Source organism: Musca autumnalis, unplaced genomic scaffold, assembly GCF_047663935.1.
Source record: "Musca autumnalis isolate F117 unplaced genomic scaffold, ASM4766393v1 scaffold_2, whole genome shotgun sequence".
Taxonomy (NCBI): domain Eukaryota; kingdom Metazoa; phylum Arthropoda; class Insecta; order Diptera; family Muscidae; genus Musca; species Musca autumnalis.
Window position 1 is genome coordinate 125,779,984 of NW_027411755.1, and position 22,574 is coordinate 125,802,557.

At 36.6% G+C, this 22,574-nt stretch overlaps 1 protein-coding gene across 2 annotated transcripts in view; it reads left to right on the forward strand.

Annotated features, from left to right (window-relative positions):
- LOC141394564 (uncharacterized) overlaps positions 1–22,574 on the forward strand; it is a 523,342-nt gene that overhangs the window by 119,049 nt on the left and 381,719 nt on the right. For both annotated transcript variants that reach the window (XM_073969172.1, XM_073969173.1), the window contains exon 6: positions 16,408–16,540. In XM_073969172.1, the coding sequence (XP_073825273.1) occupies positions 16,408–16,540 (133 nt within the window). The remainder of the gene's footprint in view (positions 1–16,407; positions 16,541–22,574) is intronic.

The following is a 22,574-nucleotide window of genomic DNA, read 5'->3' on the forward strand; positions in this document are numbered from 1 at the left end:
TGTAAGTACTTTAAGTGAAAATGCTAGTAGTGGATGGAAATTGATGGGGTTGTTATATCTAAGAGTTAAACGAGTTTATTTGTTGTTAGAATATATTAAATCTTTATATGCGTTTTACTGGAACATTTTGGAAAACTCTACCCTCAAGATAAAAAAATCTTTCTTTCAAATGATTTTTTCAATTTAATTTGCCCACTAAAATTCTCTGTGATGAATTTTTTATCACAACAAACATCTTTATTTTAAAGAACAAACAGCTACCATAGTCACTGTCTTTCATCGTCTTGTGCCATATAGTCAGAGTAGCAGGGCCATTAATAAAAGCAACTAACTTTGAAATCATTATTACATTAAACGAGTCAACACGAAATAGCAGAGAACAGCGAATAATCTTATCTCCTTGGTAATTTTATAAATTTATTAGGTTTCATAGGTACTTAAAGACTTTCATGTATTCACAGATCTCGCTTATGACCACAATCATAATGAGAACACAGCACACGAAAACATACACATAGTTGTGATAATGGCTGAGTGTATAATGTAATTTTTACTAATTAGTAGAAGACCCGTTTTACTGTGGTCACATGAGGAGAGGTCAAAGATTGATTGTTAAGCATTTTCATTGGAAATCGCCAATTTCAACACAAATAAACGTATGGTTTGTGAAATAATGTGACAGACTGTACGTTTGTAATTAGAAATTTTATTACATTCAGAGCTGTACGTGTATTCGTTGGATAACACTGTGTGTAATTTTTGTGTCATGTTTTATTAATCAGCGTGATAGAAAACCAAAAAGGAGAAGACATTTATGTGTCTCGCCGTTTTTCCCTTCTCATCAAATTTCGCGGTTATAGGCCTCCAAATGTTAAATTTCAGGTAATTCGGCTTAAAAACGTAGCTGAAATTCTGAAGATACCGAAAATCTGTAGTTATGCATATGGGGGCTATGCCACTACATGGTTCTATGCTGACAATTTGTGGTGGAGATGTTTTGTAGCCAAGGAGAACCTCAAATTACAGGTAGTTCGGCCTAGAAGTTCAGCTAAAATCCGCAAAATACCGAAAATCGGGAGGTACCGTTATATGGGGCTGTACCAAAATATGGACTTATGTTGACGATTTTTGGTGGAGATGTTTTGAAACCAATGGGTACTGCAAAAGTGAAATTATTGGTAGTTCGGCCCAAAAGTGCAACTAAAATCCGCAAAATACGGAAAATAGGGAGGTAACGTTATATGGGGTCTATACCAAAACCTGGACCACGGTTGAGAACTTTTGGTAGAGGTGTCTTGTGACCACTGGGAACCTCAAACGTGAAAATACAGGTAGTTTGGTCCTGAAGTGTAGCTAAAATCCGCAAAATACCGAAAATCGGGAGGTACCGTTATATGGGGGCTATACCAAAACATGGACCTATGTTGACGATTTTTGGGGGAGATGTTTTGTGAGCACTGGGAGACTCAAATGTCTAATTACTGGTAGTTCGGTCCAAAAATCTGGCTAATATCCGCAAAATACCGAAAATTGGGAGGTGCAGTTATATGGATGCTATACCAAAACATGGACCCATGTTAACGATTTTTGGTGGAGATGTTTTGTAACCACTGGGAACCTCAAATGTGAAATTACAGGTAGTTCAGTCCAAAAGTGTAGCTAAAAGCCGCAAAATACCGAAAATCGGGAGGTACCATTATATAGAGGCTATACCAAAACATAGACCTATGTCGACAGTTTTTAGTGGAGATGTTTTGTGAGCACTCGGAGACTCAAATGCCAAATTACTGGTAGTTCGGTCCAAAAATCTGGCTAATATCTGCAAAATTACGAAAATTGGGAGGTGCAGTTATATGGATGCTATACCAAAACATGGACCCATGTTAACGATTTTTGGTGGAGATATTTTGTAACCACTGGGAACCTCAAATGTGAAATTACAGGTAGTTCGGCCCAAAAGTGTTGTTAAAAGCCGCAAACTACCGAAAATCGGGAGGTACCTTTATATGGGGGCTATACCAAAGCATGGACCTATGTCTACAATTTTTGGTGGAGGTATTTTGTGACCACTGAGAACCTCAAATGTTACATTACAGTTATTTCGGTCCAAAATTGTTGCTAAAATTCGCAAAATACCGAAAATCGGGAGGTAACGTTATATGGATGATATACCAAAACATAGAACTATGTTGACAATTTTTGGTGGAGATATTTTGTGACCACTGGGAGCCTCAAATGTAAAATTACAGCTATTTCGGTCTAAAAATGTAGCTAAAATCCACAAAATGCCGAAAATCGGAAGGTACCTTTATATGGGGGCTATATCAAAACATAAACCACGGTTGAGAATTTTTGGTAGAGATGTCTGGTTACCACTGGGAAACTCAAATGTGAAATTACAGGTAGATCGGTCTAAAAATGTAGCTAAAATCCGCAAAATACCGAAAATCGGGAGGTACCGTTATACGGGGGATATACCAAAACATGGACCACGGTTGAGAATTTTTGGGAGAGCTGTCATCTGACCACTGCGAACCACAAATGTGAAACTACAGGCAGTTCGGTCCAAAAATGTAGATAAAATTCGCAAAATACCGAAAATCGGGAGGTACCGTTATACGTGGGATATACCAAAACATGGACCTATGTCGACTACTTCTAGTGGAGATATTTTGTGATCGCTGAGAACCTCAAATGTTAAATTACAAATAGTTCGGTCCAAAAATGTAGCTAAAATCCGCAAAATAACAAAAATCGTGAGGTCGAGTTATATGGGGGCGATACCCAAACGTGGGCCTATATAGCCCATCGTCGAACTTGACTTGCCTATGGAAAAAAAGAAACTCTGGTACAAAAATATAGAGTTTTAGCTCAATTATTGCGGACGTTAGAGTTATTACAGCAGACGAACAGACATAGCTATATGGACTCAGAATTTTATTGTGATCAAGAATATGGTAACATGGGGCGCCTTCGCCACGTTTTTGTTCAATTTGTTCTCATATCGACATCATTAAAGTTTTTCCAAATATTATTTTTGGTAAGAATATTAGCATGTCTTGACTATAAGTTTTGATATATAAATGATTATATTTTTGTTTTTAAAATATTATTTTTGAGAATTTACAAAATGTCTAAAAAGTGGCGAAGCCTCCCCTCCCATGGGGTAGCTTCGTCATCGACATAGGACATATATCGACGGACTCTAAACTGGCATTTACCATACTTCCTCCCCAAATATCAACATTATGCATAAAAGGAACATGTTTTCTATGTAATAATCAAAAATTATTCCAAAATTTAGAAAAAGAAACATATTCTAGCCGTTATTTGAAGTAGGTACCTTGAATTTAGGCATAAAAATAAAATGTTTGCCAAATTAGATAGGTTAAGCACAATATTTGATTTCAACTTGACATTATAGCGTGGTATATCAATAGCATAAACAATTTAAGTTAAACCTGACATATTTCTCACATTAACCCACAACACCCCTATCATTGCGTAGCCGCCCCACCCCCTACATAGTTCATAATATGAATATAATGACATTTATAATGACTTTTATCATGCAAATTATTTGGATTTATATTCTTCAGTAGTTGCCTATTAACGGTATAAAATATAATTTTGATATCACAAAAGGTATACAAGATATCACAAAATATACCTACCATGAATATTTTTCGCAATACCCCAAAAACATGAAACCGCGTTCATCGGCAATCATATATGTGATAGAAATGCCAATTTTTGGGAGATGGAAGATCTTTGTTAAACTCACAATTTTACCTTTAACGGCATTTCTGTAGCAGTTATAATTATCAAGAAAATCGGCGCTGGCGAAGGCGCCCCAGTGGCGAAGCCGCCCCATGTTACCATATATATTATCACCATAAATGCCCGAAGTCGTCAAATTAGTTTTTTGATTGAAACTAATACATAAGACTAAAATACATGCTCTTGCAAAATTTCAAGCTGCTACGTTAAAAATAACGATCCTATTCAAGAAAAGGCATTTCGAAAAATAGGATAACATTGCAGATTTTGTTGTAATGACGGATCCCAAAGCCAAGCGCGTCCGCGGCTTTGGTTTCATTACTTACTCCCATTCGTATATGATTGATAATATCCCATATACTCGCCTTCATGAGATTAATATTCAATAAAAAAGTTTTTCATTTATAACGTTTTTTGCTTCTCCTGTAAAATTATTATTTTGTTAGTTACGACTTTTGGCATTTATGGTGACGATATACTTTATAGGGTCGCAAATGATTATTTCAATGCGCTACAAACGAAGAAACAAACTTAAAAATCACGATGTTTCCGGATCTAGTGAGATACCTTATCTGTATCTGTTATCACATGTCCACGTTATTTATGTTGCATTTTTTGGGACTTCTTTCTGACTCATGTATATTCAAAAAACCTTACCCCAACACACACCACACCTTTGCAAAATAATACCGCACGTTTTAAGAAGACATTTATCGCCAAATAAATGCCACTTACCCACCGATGCATTCGTATCCATTTAACACCAATTTAAAATCTTGCATCTGCCAATTGTTCTTCTTTCCAGCCATAGCAATTTGATTTAAGAAAATATATTTCACCAATATTTTTAACAAGATATTTGCACTTTTAGTTATTGCTATCACGTGAGTATTGTGCACACGACTGGAACAAAAACTATAAAAATCGAAAAAACGAACAGAGGCACGGTTACAAATTCCAATACTACATCCAACCAGCCAACCAACAACAGGCATTTGGTGGTGATGGTCATATTTGATTTTGGAATTGCAAACATTTTGCTAACTTTTTGTTTGCCAGTGGAATACTGAGAAAACGTCAGAGTTGACCTAAAGTATTTGTCCTTACCATTGGCATGACCCCCCCACCGAACATTTGATGTACGATTTATAGCTAGGCAATGTTTTGTTTTGGAACTTCAGCTTCGTCGTCGTCAACATACCGGAAATAGTGTTAACTTGTTTTCGTTGCTTCCATCCAAATGGGATTTTTCAAATACATATGTATGTGAGGTGGGGTTAAAAATTCAACAGACGCTGTTCTGTACTTTCATGGAAACAAGCTCTCCAAGAGAGAGAAAAAAACACAGGAAAATAAAAAGTTTTTATTCGGAGTGGTAAGCCATGCGATACCCTTTCATCACTACTTCAAATTTTAAACAAATTTGGATAAAACTAAAAATCTGTAATAAATATAATTTGTGCAGAATATGTAAGCTCATGTTTCTCACAAGTTCAACTCCAGGAAGAAGAAGATCTACACATATGAACAAAATTATGTAACAGTAATTAGCACCTACATTATGGTGGCAAATTAAGAGATTGAAAACGAATGACTTTACCATGATACAAAATAGAATTTCTCTATGCTCATTTATCTTACGTCAAGTGAAGATTTACCTCTCTGTATTGCCTTTTGAGGACCTTCTTCAAAAACTCGATAAGTGTATTTAAAGCTGGTATTGATAGCCCAACATTTTGTACGGTGAAAGCTGATTGGCAAGAGTTTAGAGAATTTATCAATCACCGCTGCCCAAGTTACCGGAGGATCCGTGGGAAGGTGAGACAATTGTCTGGAACATCATCGCAGCTGCAGCCGCTCGCTACATACCAGATGGTCGAATATCCGAAATTAGTCCGAATTTCCTAAAAGAAACGACGGGAATAGGAAGTGAGCGTGATGACCCGAAGACCATAGGGTCAGAGAACCGCAAAAGGCTAGTAGCCAAGCATGAGCGAAAAAAGTACATAGCTAGAGCAACTGAAGCAGTACTACATTATGAATAGCTGTTTCCCAGTTGCCCAATATTAGCATGGATTTCGGAAAATACACAGTACCACAACAGCACATCTAACCACGGCAACAAAGCCAAGCTGTTCGAAAACAGGGCTCCCCATTTGTGCTATTTATGTGGACCCCAGTCGGTTGTAGGATTCACAAATAAGAAGTTAAAGACTCGTAAAATGGAAATGGAGTGGGAAAATATCAATCGTTAAATAGAATGGCTGGGATAGGCTCGCTCGTCGCGGAAAATTTATATTTGTAGTGACTAAGAGTGAAACGATAAGGTCGGCTGTACAAATTGTGTCTTAATTTCTTTATTGAGGACGTTTAGGCGTGTTCACAATGTTTATTATAAGGATTATCCTACGCTGGGGTAGCGTAATCTCGCTCACTGCTTTGGCTCGATCGTGGTGGGGAGGCTTTCCGATTTGGAGTTGGGCGTAGGCGTAATCATCTGGGTGTCTTCGCTGCTTGTGCTGGGGTGGAGCTTTCTTGATGTTGACGCAGGGCACGGCGATGTTGGCGACTCTGATGGTTGTTCTTGTTCACTTGACTTGATTGCATTACCTTTAAAACAGTTTTCCAAATTCATTTCTCTCTACCTTTTATAGTGTCGGTATTGCCTTGGGTACCACCGTGGTGCAATGGTATCCACACCCGCCTTGAACGCAGAAGGTCGTGGGTCCGATTCCCCGGTAAGGCAACATCAAAATTTTCAACGGTGGCAAAATACCCCTCAGTAATGTTGGCGACATTTCCTGAGTATTTCAGCCATGTAAAACTTCTCTATAAAGTGGTGTCGAAGGACACGCCCTTCGGACTCGGCGATAAACAGTAGGTCCCATATCATTGAGCTAATATGAATCGGGGTGCACTCATTGTTATGAGAGAAGTCTACCCTGTCCCGTCTGGGATGTTTGTGGAACAATTATTTATTGCCTTACAGAATCATGTGTGGGCGAAGATGAGGAACGATTTTTGTCCTCACGCGGGTCATTACCTGGACAGCTAAAATGAGGCTCCTCTGAATATATTGATGGATTGTGTTCTGGTTCCTACCACTAAGAACTACCGAAGGTATTGGGTGTAACATTCGATAGCTTAATTACATATGTAAGTCCTCCGAGCAAGCAACTGCTATTTGCGACAAGGTCAGTAGTAGGAACATGTTACTCAAGTCACTGACCGTCAGAACTCTTTTAAAATAATAAACCAGTATGTGGTAAGCAATGCGGCGGCAGTGTAGTATGCAAATGGTCGCTACGTATTGGAAGGTCCCTGAGGACTGTAAGAGATTGTGTCCTCATTACACCAGTGGACCATCTTCATGATGTGGCGACGACTTCACCGATGTATCAGCACAACAAGATTTTGAGGATGCAGTATCTGTCTTTGATTGATTGCCGTGAGCATCCCTGCCACAATCGACAGGCTTCCTCTACCTAGAGTTCATTGAAAAGAAATAAACGGCTAATATTTTCGTATAGTACCAATATAACGGTACTTCCCGATTTTCGGTATTTTGAGGATTTAAGCCACATTTTCCTTCAAAATTAGTTGTAATTTGGTACATAGAGTTCCTAGTGATCACTAAAAATATCCACCAAAAATTGTGGACATAGGTCTACATTTGGGTCAAGGCCTCTTTTTAGATACCTCCCGATTTTCAGTGTTTTGGTGTATTTAAGCTACATTTTCAGACCAAATTAAGTGTAATTAGGTATTTGGGGTTCCCAAATATATTACACTAAAAAACACTAGAAAAATAAAAATTTTTGAAAATTTATTGCTATATAACTATGTAACTCCAGGTCCCAAAAAATTTTTTTAAGTTAAATTTTCACCCTCCCCTATTCATTAAAAATAAACTTTATTTAGTTTTGTTAAGATTTTTTTTCACAATTGACAAATATGTTGTAAGATATTTTAGTATATTTGAAATAAATACTGTTACGGAATTAGATTTAACTCAATCCCGTGTAGACATTGTTTTATTTCCCGACAGTGTTCGTTTTAGATTACGATTCTCTAAAGTTTTATTTACTTTATTACACTTATTCACAACCGACTTTAATTACTACACATTTTTCACATGTAATTCGAAACATTCCAGTTCATTTGTAAATCGATTATTCTATTTTCAATTCGTAACATTTTATTTATAATTAGAGAATTCCAATTGTAATTCGAATTATTTCATTTATAATTCGAATTATTCCATTAGTAATTCGAATTATTCTATTTGTAATTCGAATTATTCCATTTGTAATTCGAATTATTCCATTTGTAATTCGAATTATTCCATTTGAAATTCGAATTATTCCATTTTAAATTCGAATTATTCGCACTAGGCCATTGGTGCTCGCTTCTTTACGGTAGCGTAAAAATAAACCACACGCATTGTCTCTTTATTTCTGATTTTCCATTGCTGTCTTACCACTACTAATACACCAAATATTCTAAGCACACATACATACACAGGCGAAAAGGCGACAAATACAAGAGAATCGAAAGAACAGTACCCAGCCAATCGTACCGATATCGTAACGAAATCGGAACAAAATTCAACGTTACGTCCGATATCTGATCCGAAATCGTAACGATATCTTAACGAAAGTTGTATGAAGTTGTTGACATAATTTCGTAACGGAATGTCGGAGCGTAATTGGATCGATTTCGGCCAGAATTCGGAACGAAATCGGAAGAAAATCCTTGGGAAATTCGGAATGCGAATTTTTTCCTCCGAATTTTCGTACAGATTTCTGAACGATTTCGGAATAATGTCGTATGAAAATCTGAGGTACCTTCCGAACTTTCTTAAGATTTCTGAACGATTTTGGAATAATTTCGTATCATTATCGAAGGAAAAAATTTTTCTCTGATGCCTCTTTTTTATTGATAAATTTTCATTGTTATGTTTTTTATTGGAAGATTATAATTTCAAGGATATCTAATGGTTTTCACTGTTGTTATCATTTTGTAGTTATAGTAGAACAATGTAAACTTTGTGTACGAATATGTTAAGTCTATTAGCACTAGCTTGAATTATTATATGTTGCATTTATATTTAAAATATTTAATAAATGTATATGCGAATTTTATAACCAACCATTTTGTTTTTCGACAACAAACTAAAATGTTGCTTGTTAGATATACACAAAAGGTGGTTGTTGTGCGAAGGGAAATTTGTTTCCGACATATCGATTCGAATTCGTAACGACATTTTCTCCGAAATCTGAACGAATTCCCCTACGATAAATCGTATAGAAATCGATACAAAATCTGAACGATTTTGCTTCCGAAATTGTTCCGATATGTCGGACATCCGACATTTTGTTTGTTGGGTAATTACGTCACTGCCAAAACAAACAAACATGAAAGAGAGTACAACAAAACAATAACAAAACAAATAATTTAAACTGAATCTGAGCGACAAATTCATAACTGTGGAAAATTCCATTCAGAAGTTTTTGTTGTAAAACCAAATCAAATAAAGTAATTGCTTAATCTACATCACATGGAACCGAGGTCGGAAGATTACATTATAAATGAGAAGCAAATTACAATCGATGTTATTTGTATATGATTTGATAAATGGTTTTGTAGATTGCCCAGAACTTTTAAGTAAAATCCCAGGTAGACTTTCTCTAAGGCATAGAACTACTTTCCATGTTGAATTGCATCAAAGGAACTATATATAAAATGCACCTTTAACTCGGGCTTTAAATTATTTAAGTTCTTTGCCAAATAATCAGTTGCCTTATTTTAATTTTAAAAATATTTTAATACAACTTTTGAATACTTGAATATTATAATATTTGCAGTTGGTAAATATGATTTTTTAGTCTGTAAGGAATACTCTTCTAAGACTAAATAAATAAATAAACTAGCTAATAAAAATTTACGTTCCAATTAGAACTTTTAAATAAACGGAAATAAATCTACCAGTTACATTCGTAACAATACATTTTAATAAAAAACAAGTAAGAAAAGCTTTAAGTTCGGCCGGGCCGAACTTTTTATACCCTCCACCACGAACTGTATTGAAGTGAATAGGAACAATTAGTTTTATTTCGTTTATGAAAGTACTTAACTCTTCCTTTTATTGCAGGAGTAGTACGTATATCTCAACTGATAATACTCCCTTCAGTTAACAGTTAATATGGGCGACATTTTTGTTCTTTCCAATACATGGACCAATATTTACCATTTTCCGAATTGAGCGAAATACATAAAATTGGGAAAAACCCACTAGACCTCAACGTGGATATTCTGGATTTGGATAGTTAACAACATCGGGAGCGCCGTTCTATGGAGGCTGTATAAAACGTTAACCTGTACCGTTAACCGTATACCGACAAATTTCTGACGGAAATTTCTGTAGCCCGGAAAAAGACTAAATACCAAATTTCAGCCACTTCGGTGGAATAATGAGGTTAAAACCTTTAAAATAACGAAAATCGGGCGGTGCCGTTCTATGGGAGCTATATGAAGACGTTGACCTTGCCGACTAATTTCAGGTGGAAAGTTTAATACCCCCAACGAAGACTATGTACCAAATTTTAGCCATTTCGGTGTTATAATGAGGCTAAACCCTTCAAAACTGGTAGTATAATATAGCTATAACCTTCAAAAATACCGAAAATTGGGAGATATCGTCCTATGGGGACTATATGAGGGCGTGTGGCCTATACCGACAAATTTCATATGGGATGTTTTATACATCAAGTGAAGACTAACCACCAAATTTCAGCCATTTGGGTGGAATATTGAGGCCGCTACCTTCAAAATACCGAAAATCGGGAGATACCGTCCTATGGGGGCTATATGAAGGCGTGAACCTATACCTACAAATTTCCGGGGCAAGTTTTATACACCCAACGAAGACTAAATACCAAATTTCAGCCATTTCGCTGCGATAATGAGGCTAAAACCTCCAAAATACCGAAAATCGGGAGATATCGTCCTATGGGGTCTATATCAAAACCTTGACCTATATAAACATTTTATGGTAGAAATATTTCTTAGCCTTTGGAAACACAAAATACAAACTTACAACCGATTCTGTGGTCAAATGGACTAATACATTCAAAATATCTTAAAGTGACGCGTACTATATATGGGGCGTTATATGGGGGCTCTACCAAAACGTGGACCTATATAAACAAACTTTGGTAGAAGTGTTTTTTAGCATCTGGAGACACAAAATGCCAAATTACCACCAATTCGGTGCTCAAATGGGAATAATACATTCAAAATATCTTAAAATGACGCGTACTATATATGGGGCGTTATATGGGGGCTATACGAAAACGTGGACCTATGTAAACATTTTATGGTAGATATATTTCTTAGCCTCTTGAAACGCAATATGCAAAGTTACAACGGACTCTGTAGTCAAATGGGACTAATACATTCAAAATATCTTAAAATTACGCGTACCTGACGCGTCCTTATATGGGGGCTATACCAAAACGTGGACCTATATAAACAAAATTTGGTAGAAATAGTTTTTAACCTCTGGAGACCCAATATGCAAAGTTACAACGGACTCTGTGGTCAAATGGGACTAATACATTCAAAATATCTTAAAATGACGCGTACCTGACGCGGCCTTATATGGGGGCTATACCAAAACGTGGACCTATATAAACAAAATTTGGTAGAAATAGTTTTTAACCTCTGGAGACACAAAATACCAAATTACACAAAATACCAAATACCAATTCAGTGGTCAAAGGGGACAAATATCCTAAAATTTCCTTAAAACGACGACGCGTCACTACATACATATAATAGAGTTTACCAAAATTTCATCCACTTACTTCAATCCGTTCGGAAGCTAGAGTGATTTCCACAGATGGACAGATGGCTATATCGATGTAGAATTGCACGCTGATCAAGAATATATATAGTTTGTGGGGTCTACAATGATTATTTCGAGTAGTTACACACGGAATGACAAACTTAATATACCCCCATCCTATGGTGGAGGGTATAAAAAACCTTTCAATGCTCAAGAATTTACAGTATATATGTGGAAATGTTGACAACGGAATGACACAATCGATATACTTTCCGTTTGGCATGGTAGCGTATAACTATCGAATAAACAAACAAAATCTGGACATGTCCATGTCGAAGAGGGGGTAATGTGCAACATTCTGTGACGACAACAACTATGTAAACATGTACATTAGGGCTATAACCAAAAAAAAAAACACCACATAGCCGTGTAGAGCATGGAAAACTATTATGTAATACGGCGTCAATTTTTCTCTATCGCGAAAAAAGTTTCCGCACCAAATGCATTGAAGTTCAGTAATGCATTTTTTAATTTTAGCTGTTATGGCAAGATATTTGCTTTTAATTAAAATTTTTATTTTTTTGTAATCTAATTTAAAATCTTTATCAAAGCATTCTGGACCAATTTGTTCTCAACTCGCGCCATTTCGGAGCATATTAAGAACTTTTGATACTATTAAATTTTTGCTTTTTCTTTATAAACTCGTGAATTTTATGTTTATATTTTTTGTACCTACCGGACAAAAGAATATGGGGTCATTTGCAACGAAGTCGCGAAAGGAAACGACTTTGCCTGTGAGAATCGTTTATGTTTTTTACAAAAATACAACACCTGTACCACGTGGGGAATTTTGTCCTAATAATGAAAACACGTTTCTAAGATCGATTCGATGAAAAAAGTTTCCGCGCCGACTGTAATTACTAAAACCCTTTTGATATTTTTTCTACTTATAATTTTAAATTTGCTTTGTTTGAATAAATATTCATAGAAAAAAATACAATTCTCACAGGCAAAGTCATTAAAAACTGTCTGTAACTTTCGCGAATTTGTTGCAAATGACACCATATTCTCTTGTCCAATAGGTACAATAAATATAAACATAAAATTCGCGAGTTTATAAATAAAAAACAAAAATTGTAAATGTGTCAAAAATTCCTAAAATGCTCCGAAATGGCGCGATTTGAGAACAAATTGGTCCAGAACGCTTTGATAATGATTTTAAATTAGATTACAAAAAAATAAAAATTTTAATTTAAAGCAAATATGTCGTCATAACAGCTAAAATTAAAAAATGCATTACTGAACTTCAATGCATTTGGTGCGGAAACTTTTTTCGCGATAGAGAAAAATTTACACCGTATTTCATAATAGTTTTTCATGCTCTACACGGCAATGTGGTGGTATTTTTGATATTTGCAAAAAAGTGCAAAAAGTTATATACCTAATGTACATACATGTGTGCTCACATACTGAACCAGCATATCCACCAAAATTACTTAAAAGGGGGAACAAAACATTCACCAAGTTGTGACCATCTATGTTTTGTAGTGGTTGAGAGGGTCGAACATTCCTTTTGCTTTTGCTGCAAACTTTTACAAAATTCTTTGAATGCAGTTCAAATCTTTGGAAAATTACTTTAAATCACCAAACAATTTTCTCCACAAACTTGCAGGGAAAATCCTTCATTTATTCATTTTGTGTTACTTTTTTGCTAAACTAAATCCTTGTAACAGCGATTGCTTGTTCATGTTTCCTTATTTGAAGATTTGCACAGTTTTCCTTGGCTATGAGTTACAAGCATGCATGGGTTTTTTTCTTTTTCTTGGTCTAGTTTCAGAGTCACGTCACTCGTTTGTATATTCTAATGTAGCAGACAATGGCCTGGTCAAATTGCAAAATTACTGCAACTCTATTTGTGGCGCATGTGAAATTTGTTGGTGGATTTAAGCTGTTTTTTGAGCATCTGCTCCATATTAGCTTAATTGGCTATTCGATTTTTTTTATTATTTTTTTGTGCATATAACGTTTACATGATTTTGGGGAAGCATGATCTTTTCATGTCTTTTTTATATTTTACGTTTTATTTTATAGTCCAGTTCATTTTTACAACTTTATAACAAGGAGAGGTATCCCGAAAAACATTTGAGTTGAAAAGTAGAAGGATGCGAAGGACACTTCCTGTGTAATATGTCATCAAGTAAAAAGTCGTTTTATACCGTCCACAATAAAATATTCTTAACTAAAATGAAATAATTGTTGAATCTAAAACTGTGGACAGCAAAATTTTTTATTTAAAAAAATTTTCGACCTCGGATACACCAATGCCTAAATTATCTAATCTAAACAAGTAAAAAAGCGTTAAATTCGACCGGGACGAACTTTATATACCCTCCACCATAAAGTATTAGTTAGTTTTGTTTCCTGTCCACAATTTTAGGTTAAAATATTTTGTGATCACGCATACCCAGATACCGTTAGAAAAGTTATCAAAAAAATGTCTTCAATCGGACGGCTCCTTTAAATGGGCTATATCAAAGTTTGGACCTATTTTGAGGTTTTTTCGTGGATAAGTTTTGTGAACACTAGGAAACTCGAATGTAAAATTACAGATAGTTCGGTCAACAAATGGGGCTCAAATGGCAAATTACGACTAGTTCGGTTAAAAATTGTATCTAAAATCCTCAAAACACCGTTATATGCGAGATATAACAAAAAATCGATCTGTGTTGACAATTTCTGGTAGAGAAGTTCTGTGACCACTGGGAACCTCAAATGATAAAATTACCGCTAGTTGGGTAAAAAAATGTAGCTAAAATCCGCAAAATACCGAAAATCGGAAGGTAAAATTATATGGGGGTATACCAAAACATGGACCTATGTTGACTTTTTTGTAGATATGTTTTGTGACCCTTGGGAACCTCAAATGTGAAATTACGGGTAGTTCTGTCCAAAGATGTAGCTAAAATCCGCAAAAGAAAAAAATCGGGAGGTACCGTTATATGGGGGCTATACCAAAACAGAGACCTACGATGACGATTTTTGGTGGAGATGTTTAGTGACCGTTGAGAACCTTTTATGGAGTTCGGTGCAAAAATGTAGCCAACATTCTCAAAATACCGAATATCGGGAAGTACCGTTATATGGGGGCTATACCAAAATATGGACCTACGTCGACAGTTTTTAGTGGAGATATTTTGTGGCGACTAGGAACCTCAAGTGTCAAGTGTTGCAGGTAGTTAGTTCCATAAGTGCAGCTAAAATCCGCAAAATACCGGGAGGTACCGTTATATGGGGGCTATACCAAAACATAGACTCATGTTGACGATTTTTTGGTGGAGAACTTTCGCAACCACTGAGAACTAAAAATTTCTAACTATAGCTAATTCGGTTAAAAATTGTAGCTAAAATCCTCAAAATACCGAAAATCGGAAGGTATCGTTATATGGGGGCTATACCAAAACATGGTCCTATGTTGGCTATTTTTGGTTAAGAACTTTCGCGACCACTGAAAACTTAAAATGTCAAACTATAGCTAATTCGGTTTAAAATTGTAGCTAAAAAATACCGAAAATCGGGAGGTACCGTTATATGGGAGCAATACCAAAACATGGACCAATGTCCAAAATTTTTGGAATAAATTTTTGAGGTCACAAGGACCTTAAATGTCAAATGATGGCCATTTCGGTCTTAAAATATAGCTGAATGCGTCAAAATAAAGTAAATGAGGAGTACCGATATATGGGTGCTATACCAAAACGTGGAGCGATATAGCCCATCATCGAACTTGACCAGCCTGCAAACAAGAAACCAATCTCCCTTAAATTTCAGCGTCCTTTAATCAGGGCAATCACGAAAAAAATTCCGTGCGGAATTTGTTCCCTTTCCCCAATTTCACAATTTTTATTTCCATATTTATGTCCAAAAATAGGATACTTTTGAATATAGAATATTCCATAATTAACTGATTCTAGTAGTTTTCAACGTCTTAAAATATTGATTTTAAAAGAATTTCACATTTTGAAATTTTTTTCCGTGCGCAAAATTTCGATGGAAATATATATTCATGATTGCCCTGAAAATTTCGCAGTTTTATTCTTTTTTGTGCCTTACTAAATGAAGCGTGTTTTCGAGCTAATGAACTTTTGCATGACATGCTGACCATTGTACACGCTTTGATTGGACCTAGGAAGTTTCATTGTATCTCACGGCCCAACAAATCGAATATGGAGAATTTATTTATGATTCAATTCTTTTTTTCTCTGCTCTATCTTCTTGATTTCACCCAACAATATGTATGTATGTGTATTAATTTTATGATCCATTGATGGTGTAAAAGTGTTAAAACATCATCATAAAATTGTGCGTGTTCGTTGTTAACAGGTGGCGCCCGAACAAGAGATATGAATATTTGATTGAAACGCAATGACGATGCTCCTCTCTTCACAATTCTCGGAAATTTCAGTTTTTATGGCCCATCATGTATGCATATCAATGTCGTCGTTAGTAATGCGTGTGTGAAAGGGAGACATAAAATGAGCAGTTAAAAAAACGACAATGGCCAATACGTTTTAATATTTCTTAGCTAAAAGGATATTCGTGAAATGGTTGGGATATGTTGAAGAGCTCATGAAAATAAATTCATAAACGTAAATGAAAATTTATTTTGTTTTAAAAAATATTATGACCCTTAAAAAAGTTTATTTCTTCATATGTATTTTGTAAATGATGATTAAATTAAAATTGTAATGGTTTCATTGCTTTTGTTTTTCTTTTTACAGTTTTGGGCCGCATATGTGCCCTGCGAGGCTCAACATCGAGATGCAGTACAATTAACTTTAGAACAAATCGATGTCATTAAACGATTAACAGATCGTTATTCGCCGCAACTGACGACATGTACCTCAGCACAAGGTAAGTACACAAGAAACAAATGTTTAATTTGTAAAAGAAAGGAAATACTATTGTTTACCTCCTTACAAGCATTGAAAATCCATTTCATGGAACTTTTTAAGTATTCCCCATAATTGCATTATGCAACAAACAAAATATTTCCAACATTAATGCTAAATGCTTAAACTAAAATAACAAAATATTGTCACAGAATTAGTTTTAACTTGTTTTAACGTGTTTTATTCTCCAATACGATTCGTACCAAAAAACCAAGGGGTCCTTTAGATTACAATTCAACAATGCTTTATTAACGTTATTCACACAAGGCTTTACTGTGTGCGCAAGCTTCAGTCCACTTATGTTCCTAATTAATTAACTTGGCTGATGGTTTTAATTCGCGGTCTGAATTACAACTCAACTCACCCACCTGCTACTTTCCTATATTTATACTCGCTATCTGGTGCATATACTTTTCTACACATAAATCTAAACAACAAATGGGATATAGTAATAAACACGAGAGAGACAGAGAGAGAGAGAGAGAGAGAGAGAGAGAGAAAGAATAGAGGGATAGTAATGTATGACGTCACAATGCAGGAAAACAATTATAATAGAACTGAATGATCAAAACAGATGTAAGAGAGATAGTACAACAAAAACAATAGCAAAATGAACTTGGAAAATAGTGGAGGAACACACCTATTGTCAAATAGCTACCCTAATATTTATTGCACCGATGAGAATTAAATCAAACGACGACCAGTCATCACCAGGTATAAAGGGATGTGATGTAGACATAATCGAGACAGTCTTCTGTGGGCGGTTGTAGAGTCAAGTGGGGCTGTAAACAGCGTTACCGACAGTGTTTGGTCGGAAATCGTCAAAAAAAACAAAATTTTTAAAATCGTTAAAAATCGTCAGCATAGCCCAAAACTGGGTTTGGTTACCGTTTAATTAATACTATTTTTTCGCTGATAGTTTTGTCAGTAAGACTGACAACTTAAAATATACAAACCACAGCAATAAATCTAACCCCATAAAAACAGCGTTAAGATTATAGTTTTCCCTATGGTTATCAAGTTGGCAGTAATGCAGCAAGGTAAAGCTGGATACACATTGCCAGTTTTGAATGATAGCTAAACTCAAATATCGCTTGCTTGACATTGTGACCATCCATTTTGGTTATCGAAAATCTATTAAAAAAACTGTCATTTATAACTGACTGACCGCTTAAATAGGGCAATAGTAGCAAGCTAAGAAAGCTGGGATCCTAAATTTTCTTCATAACGATATAGGTATAATTCCTATTTTATCTCGAAAATTTTTCAAGGAAGATTTTCATCCATTAACAATCCTAGACGAAGAATTTCAGCTGATTCGAAGGTGATGCAAAGACTATGAAAATACCTGTTGTAACGTGGTTTTCTCGACGGCTGGGGTAGCTCCAGTCGCGTCCTGGGGCTCCATAAGGACCCACTAAACCTTATGAATAAAAAGACTAGTGTTTTTCAGTTGTTTATTGATTTAAATGCTAGTAAATTCTACTTCAATGAAATGCGATATTATTGCTTTGCTCTTTCTTCAGAGGGGAGAATGGCGATAGGACAGACGCTTGCCGACTTCGGTGGCTGCTGACGATTTAAAGGTAATCGGGAACTGTACTGATTCTACGCGTCGGTTATAATCGATGACGATGATTCGGGGGTGTTTGGCAACTCAGCTACAGGACGATTCGGTGACGCTCGGGATCGACGATGGCTGACAACGATTCGGTGATGTTCGGTAACTCGTCTGAAGCTGTTCGGGAACGGCGACGGGTGACGACGCTCGGTGATGACGGTTCGAGGGTGTTCGGGAACGCCAATGGTTGACGAGGATCGGTGCTGACGATGCTGGCTGATAACGATAGTTGTCGATGTTGATTGATGTCGGGCGGGTTGACGACGATCTGATGTCCTGTTTGGAACGACTACTATAGAACGCTAATTACAGCTACGAACTCATACAAACTACTGTGTATATCTAGGAACAAAGAACCAAAGTCCTGTGTGGGACGGGAAACCGAAGTCTCCGTGTGGGGCGGGAAACCGAAGTCTCCGTGTGGGACGGGAAACCGAAGTCTCCGTGTGGAACGGGAAACCGAAGTCTCCGTGTGGGACTGGAAACCGAAGCCTCCGTGTGCGACAGAAAACCGAAGTCTCTGTGTGGAACAGGAAACCGAAGTTTCTGTGGGGGACAGTAAACAGAATTCACTGTGTGCAATTTATTAATGGGACAGCCACAATGGGTAGTCCCTTCCAAAATTTGCCAACGCAACACGCCACCCAGGAATGCCTTGGTGGATAGCAAGCCCCCAGCAGTAGCAAGCTGACTTCAACGGCGAAAACTGGAATGCTAAAGGATCAACTGGAATGAAGCGAATGCGAATTATTGTGTATTGAGTACAGCAAGCAAATGATTTCAATGCATGGCTAGAATAGAATAGAAGTGTATTTGGTGCAATTTCTGTCGAGTGGGGTTTGAGAAACGTGACCTCGGTTTGAGCAGAATGTGGTTTCGGTCTTCGAAGAAGCATTCTAAATGTATTGTCGTCTAAGTCAATTGGGTTTATAAAACTTGACCTGGTTTTAAAACCAGAGATCAGCGTATATTTGACCGTCTCTGCCATAGCTGCTTGTGTTGTCTTTTGAGTTTAACGTACCCTTGATTTAAGACAAGACATCAGCGTATATTTTGTTGACAAGTAGGGTTGTCAAACGTGCCTTTAGCTAAGCTACAAGTCTTACATAACTTTCATAGCACGGCTTGCCTCTGGTATTGCTGATTGGAGATTTATCTTTTTTCCAGCGGATTTTCAATCATTTGAGGGCTTTTGGGTTGTCATTCAGGGCTAGTGATAGTTCTTCAAAATCTTCAGCGCAGAACAATTGACTACTACTACTGAACCAATAATCAGCCCATGAATATAAAATGGATGAACAGATTTTGCGCAACCTGCTCCGGGTTTCTGACATCATAATAATTATAAGAAAATCTAGAATATCACAAGGGTTCCAGCGTGCATTGCATATGTTTAGGATCCGCTGAAAAAAGCTGTCACACTCCTCTCAGTGAAGTGAAGGAAGGCTAGAGTGAGGTGTAGGAGAAACTACATGTCGCTCCTCCAGTCGTCTGTAGTGGGATTCTCCAACGCATTTTTTGCTTACCGACAAAAATCCGTAAAATTAAAATCCAAAATTATGAATGAAAAGTGAAAAAAATTGACAACACTGTTGCTATCGGTAGTACTTAGCGACAACTTTATTTTGGTTGTTAACTTACCGACAAATTTCGTTATTTAGCGAAATTATTATTATTGATAGCTTCTTTCAATTGAGCAAAATTGCTCATCAAATCCTGCACAAAGAAGTGCTCGATGTTTGGTAATTTATGCGATCGATTAAGCTCATCGTCCATGACAATGCAATCCATCATGTGGTGCTGGCAACTGATAAAATTGAGTGTTGCGTGAATATTTACATGCGAATTTCAACACATATCTTTTTGCCGTTATAAATGCTTGTTGTATCTTGAAAGACCGTTCTACTATCCGGTAAACGAAGAGAGATTTCAGTCTCTGAGTTTTTAATGAAAAGTTCCAATACCATTCTCCCACCTAACATCCCGTCATCTGTGTAGTAACAGTTTCCAGTAGGTATATGTGCTATAATATTATAATTTTTAGTCATAGCTGTGCACTAGACTACTTATGAGTATGTTAGCATGGGTCAAATTACTCTTTTGAATAGCCAGTGTATCATCTAAAAATTTAAATTCCATTTGAAGCCTAAAGCCCTTCTATAGGTTGACCTACATCAATGCGGTTTACTAGATTTTCTTCGACATAATCCTCCCATTTGTAACGACCAAAAGTCATAATATTCTTTTTGGTAACATTTTTATTATTGCTTCACAATAATTATTTAATTAATTTAAACAATACTTGTTTTAAATATTAACGGTCAAATATTCCACCTAGCGGATAGAGTAAGCATGAGCACATAATGCATTAGAAGTACCCCTAGCGGGGAATAGTAGTACTAGAGCGACAATTCATGGTACAACAAGCGCAAATGGATGTAAACATTAGGTCTGTCTAGTTACCCTAAAATTATCAACAATTTGCACAAATTGTTGCTGGAAATCGTCTGTTAACACAAAGAGAACGAATCAAGAGAGACGGTTTGACAGTTCTTTTACTGAGAGTTGCTGGATAATATTCTTCTAGCAAGAACTTGCAACTCTTCTTCTTCCTGCAAAAAAATCAATCGTCTGTTTTTAGTTATTCGGTGATTTAATAATAATTGTTCCACAAACATCCCAGATGGCACAAGGGAGACTTCTCTCATATCAATGAGTGCACGCCGATTCATATTGGCTCAATGATATGGGACCTACTTTTTATTGCCGAGTCCGAACGGCGTGTCTTACGACACCACTTGTAGAGAAGTTTTTCATGGCTTAAATACTCAGGAAATGTCGCCAGAATTACTGAGGGGGAATTTTGCCACCGTTGAAAATTTTTGATGTTGCTTGGCCTGGGATTCGAACCGCAGACCTTCTGAGTGCAAGGCGGACGTGCTAACCATTGCACCACGGTGGCCCCCGGTGATTTATGTTTGTGAAAATTAAAAACAATTTTATTGTGGAAGTAGCAAGCCTAATTGTTTTTTTTTTTTTTTTTTTTTTTTTGGAGTACTATGTAGCGAAGTGGAAAAAATCCTTTTTTGGGTCATTTTCTTTTATACTTTTAATAAAATACAACATTTTCGCTTCCTTTGGTTCCTTCATTGGCGGACAAATTGTTCTGTTTTGGCAAGTCAGCTGATAGCTCGCTGGGAAGGTGTCTGTTTACTTTTTAAAATTTTCTTGCAAAAGAGAATAAAAACTCCTTATTCTCTGAGGAAGTTCTTGCTTGACAATTCTTGCTGGGAAAGTAACCAAACAGACCTATTAAAAGAGGTGTTGTTCGTCTGTTGAGTTAAGTGTGATTGGGAAGAAGAAAAGGTGCGCAACTTTGGTTGGTCTGAGCCTTGGTAAGCTGAACAATATGCTATAGCTCCTTGTGGTGGCTGGACCAAGCGCAGGTTCAAGTGAGGGCTGTAGCAATACACCCTATTCTGCGCGATGCGTTTACGCCAAAAGACCGCAGGGCCAAATGAGGGCTGTAGCAATACACCCTATTGTTCGGGCTGCGTTTACACCGACTGACTGCAGGGCCAAATGAGGGCTGTAGCAATACACCCTATTTTCGTACCGAATTCGGTACGAATTCGGCATCAGAATCGGATATTTTTTCAGAAATTCTGTCCAAATTCGAAACGAATTCGGAAAAAAATGTTAGCTGGGTAATTAATTTATTTGACTGACGGTTTTAATTTGCGGTCTGAATTACAACTCAGTTCAGCCACCTGCTACTCTCCTATGTTTATACTCACTCGCTGATGCATATACTATTCTACACATAAACCTAAACAACAAATGGGACATAGTAATAAACACGAGAGAGAGAGAGAAAGAATAGAGGGATACTAATGTATGACGTCACTATGCAGGAAAACATTTAAGCTAAAACTAAATGATCAAAACAGATGTAAGAGAGAGATAGTACAACAAAAATAATAGCAAAATAAACTTGGAAAATAGTCAGGGAAGACATATATTGTCAAATAGCTACACTAATATTTATTACGCCGATGAATCAAACGACGGCCAGTCAACATCAGGTATAAAACACTGTTGGGCAGAAATGCTCGGCATCATACACAAAAGTGTAAAAAATACATGAGTCTCTCGCAATTTGCCCACCATTGGTATAAAGGGATGTAAAGTGGAGATAATCGATACAGTCGTCTGTGGGCGGTTGTAGAGTCATGTGGGGCTGTAAACAGCGTTACCGACAGTGTTTGGTCGGAAATCGTCAAAAAAATTGTCAAATCGTCAACAAAATTTTTAAAATTGTTAAAAATCGTCAGCATGGCCCAAAACTGGGTTTGGTTACCGTTTAATAAATACT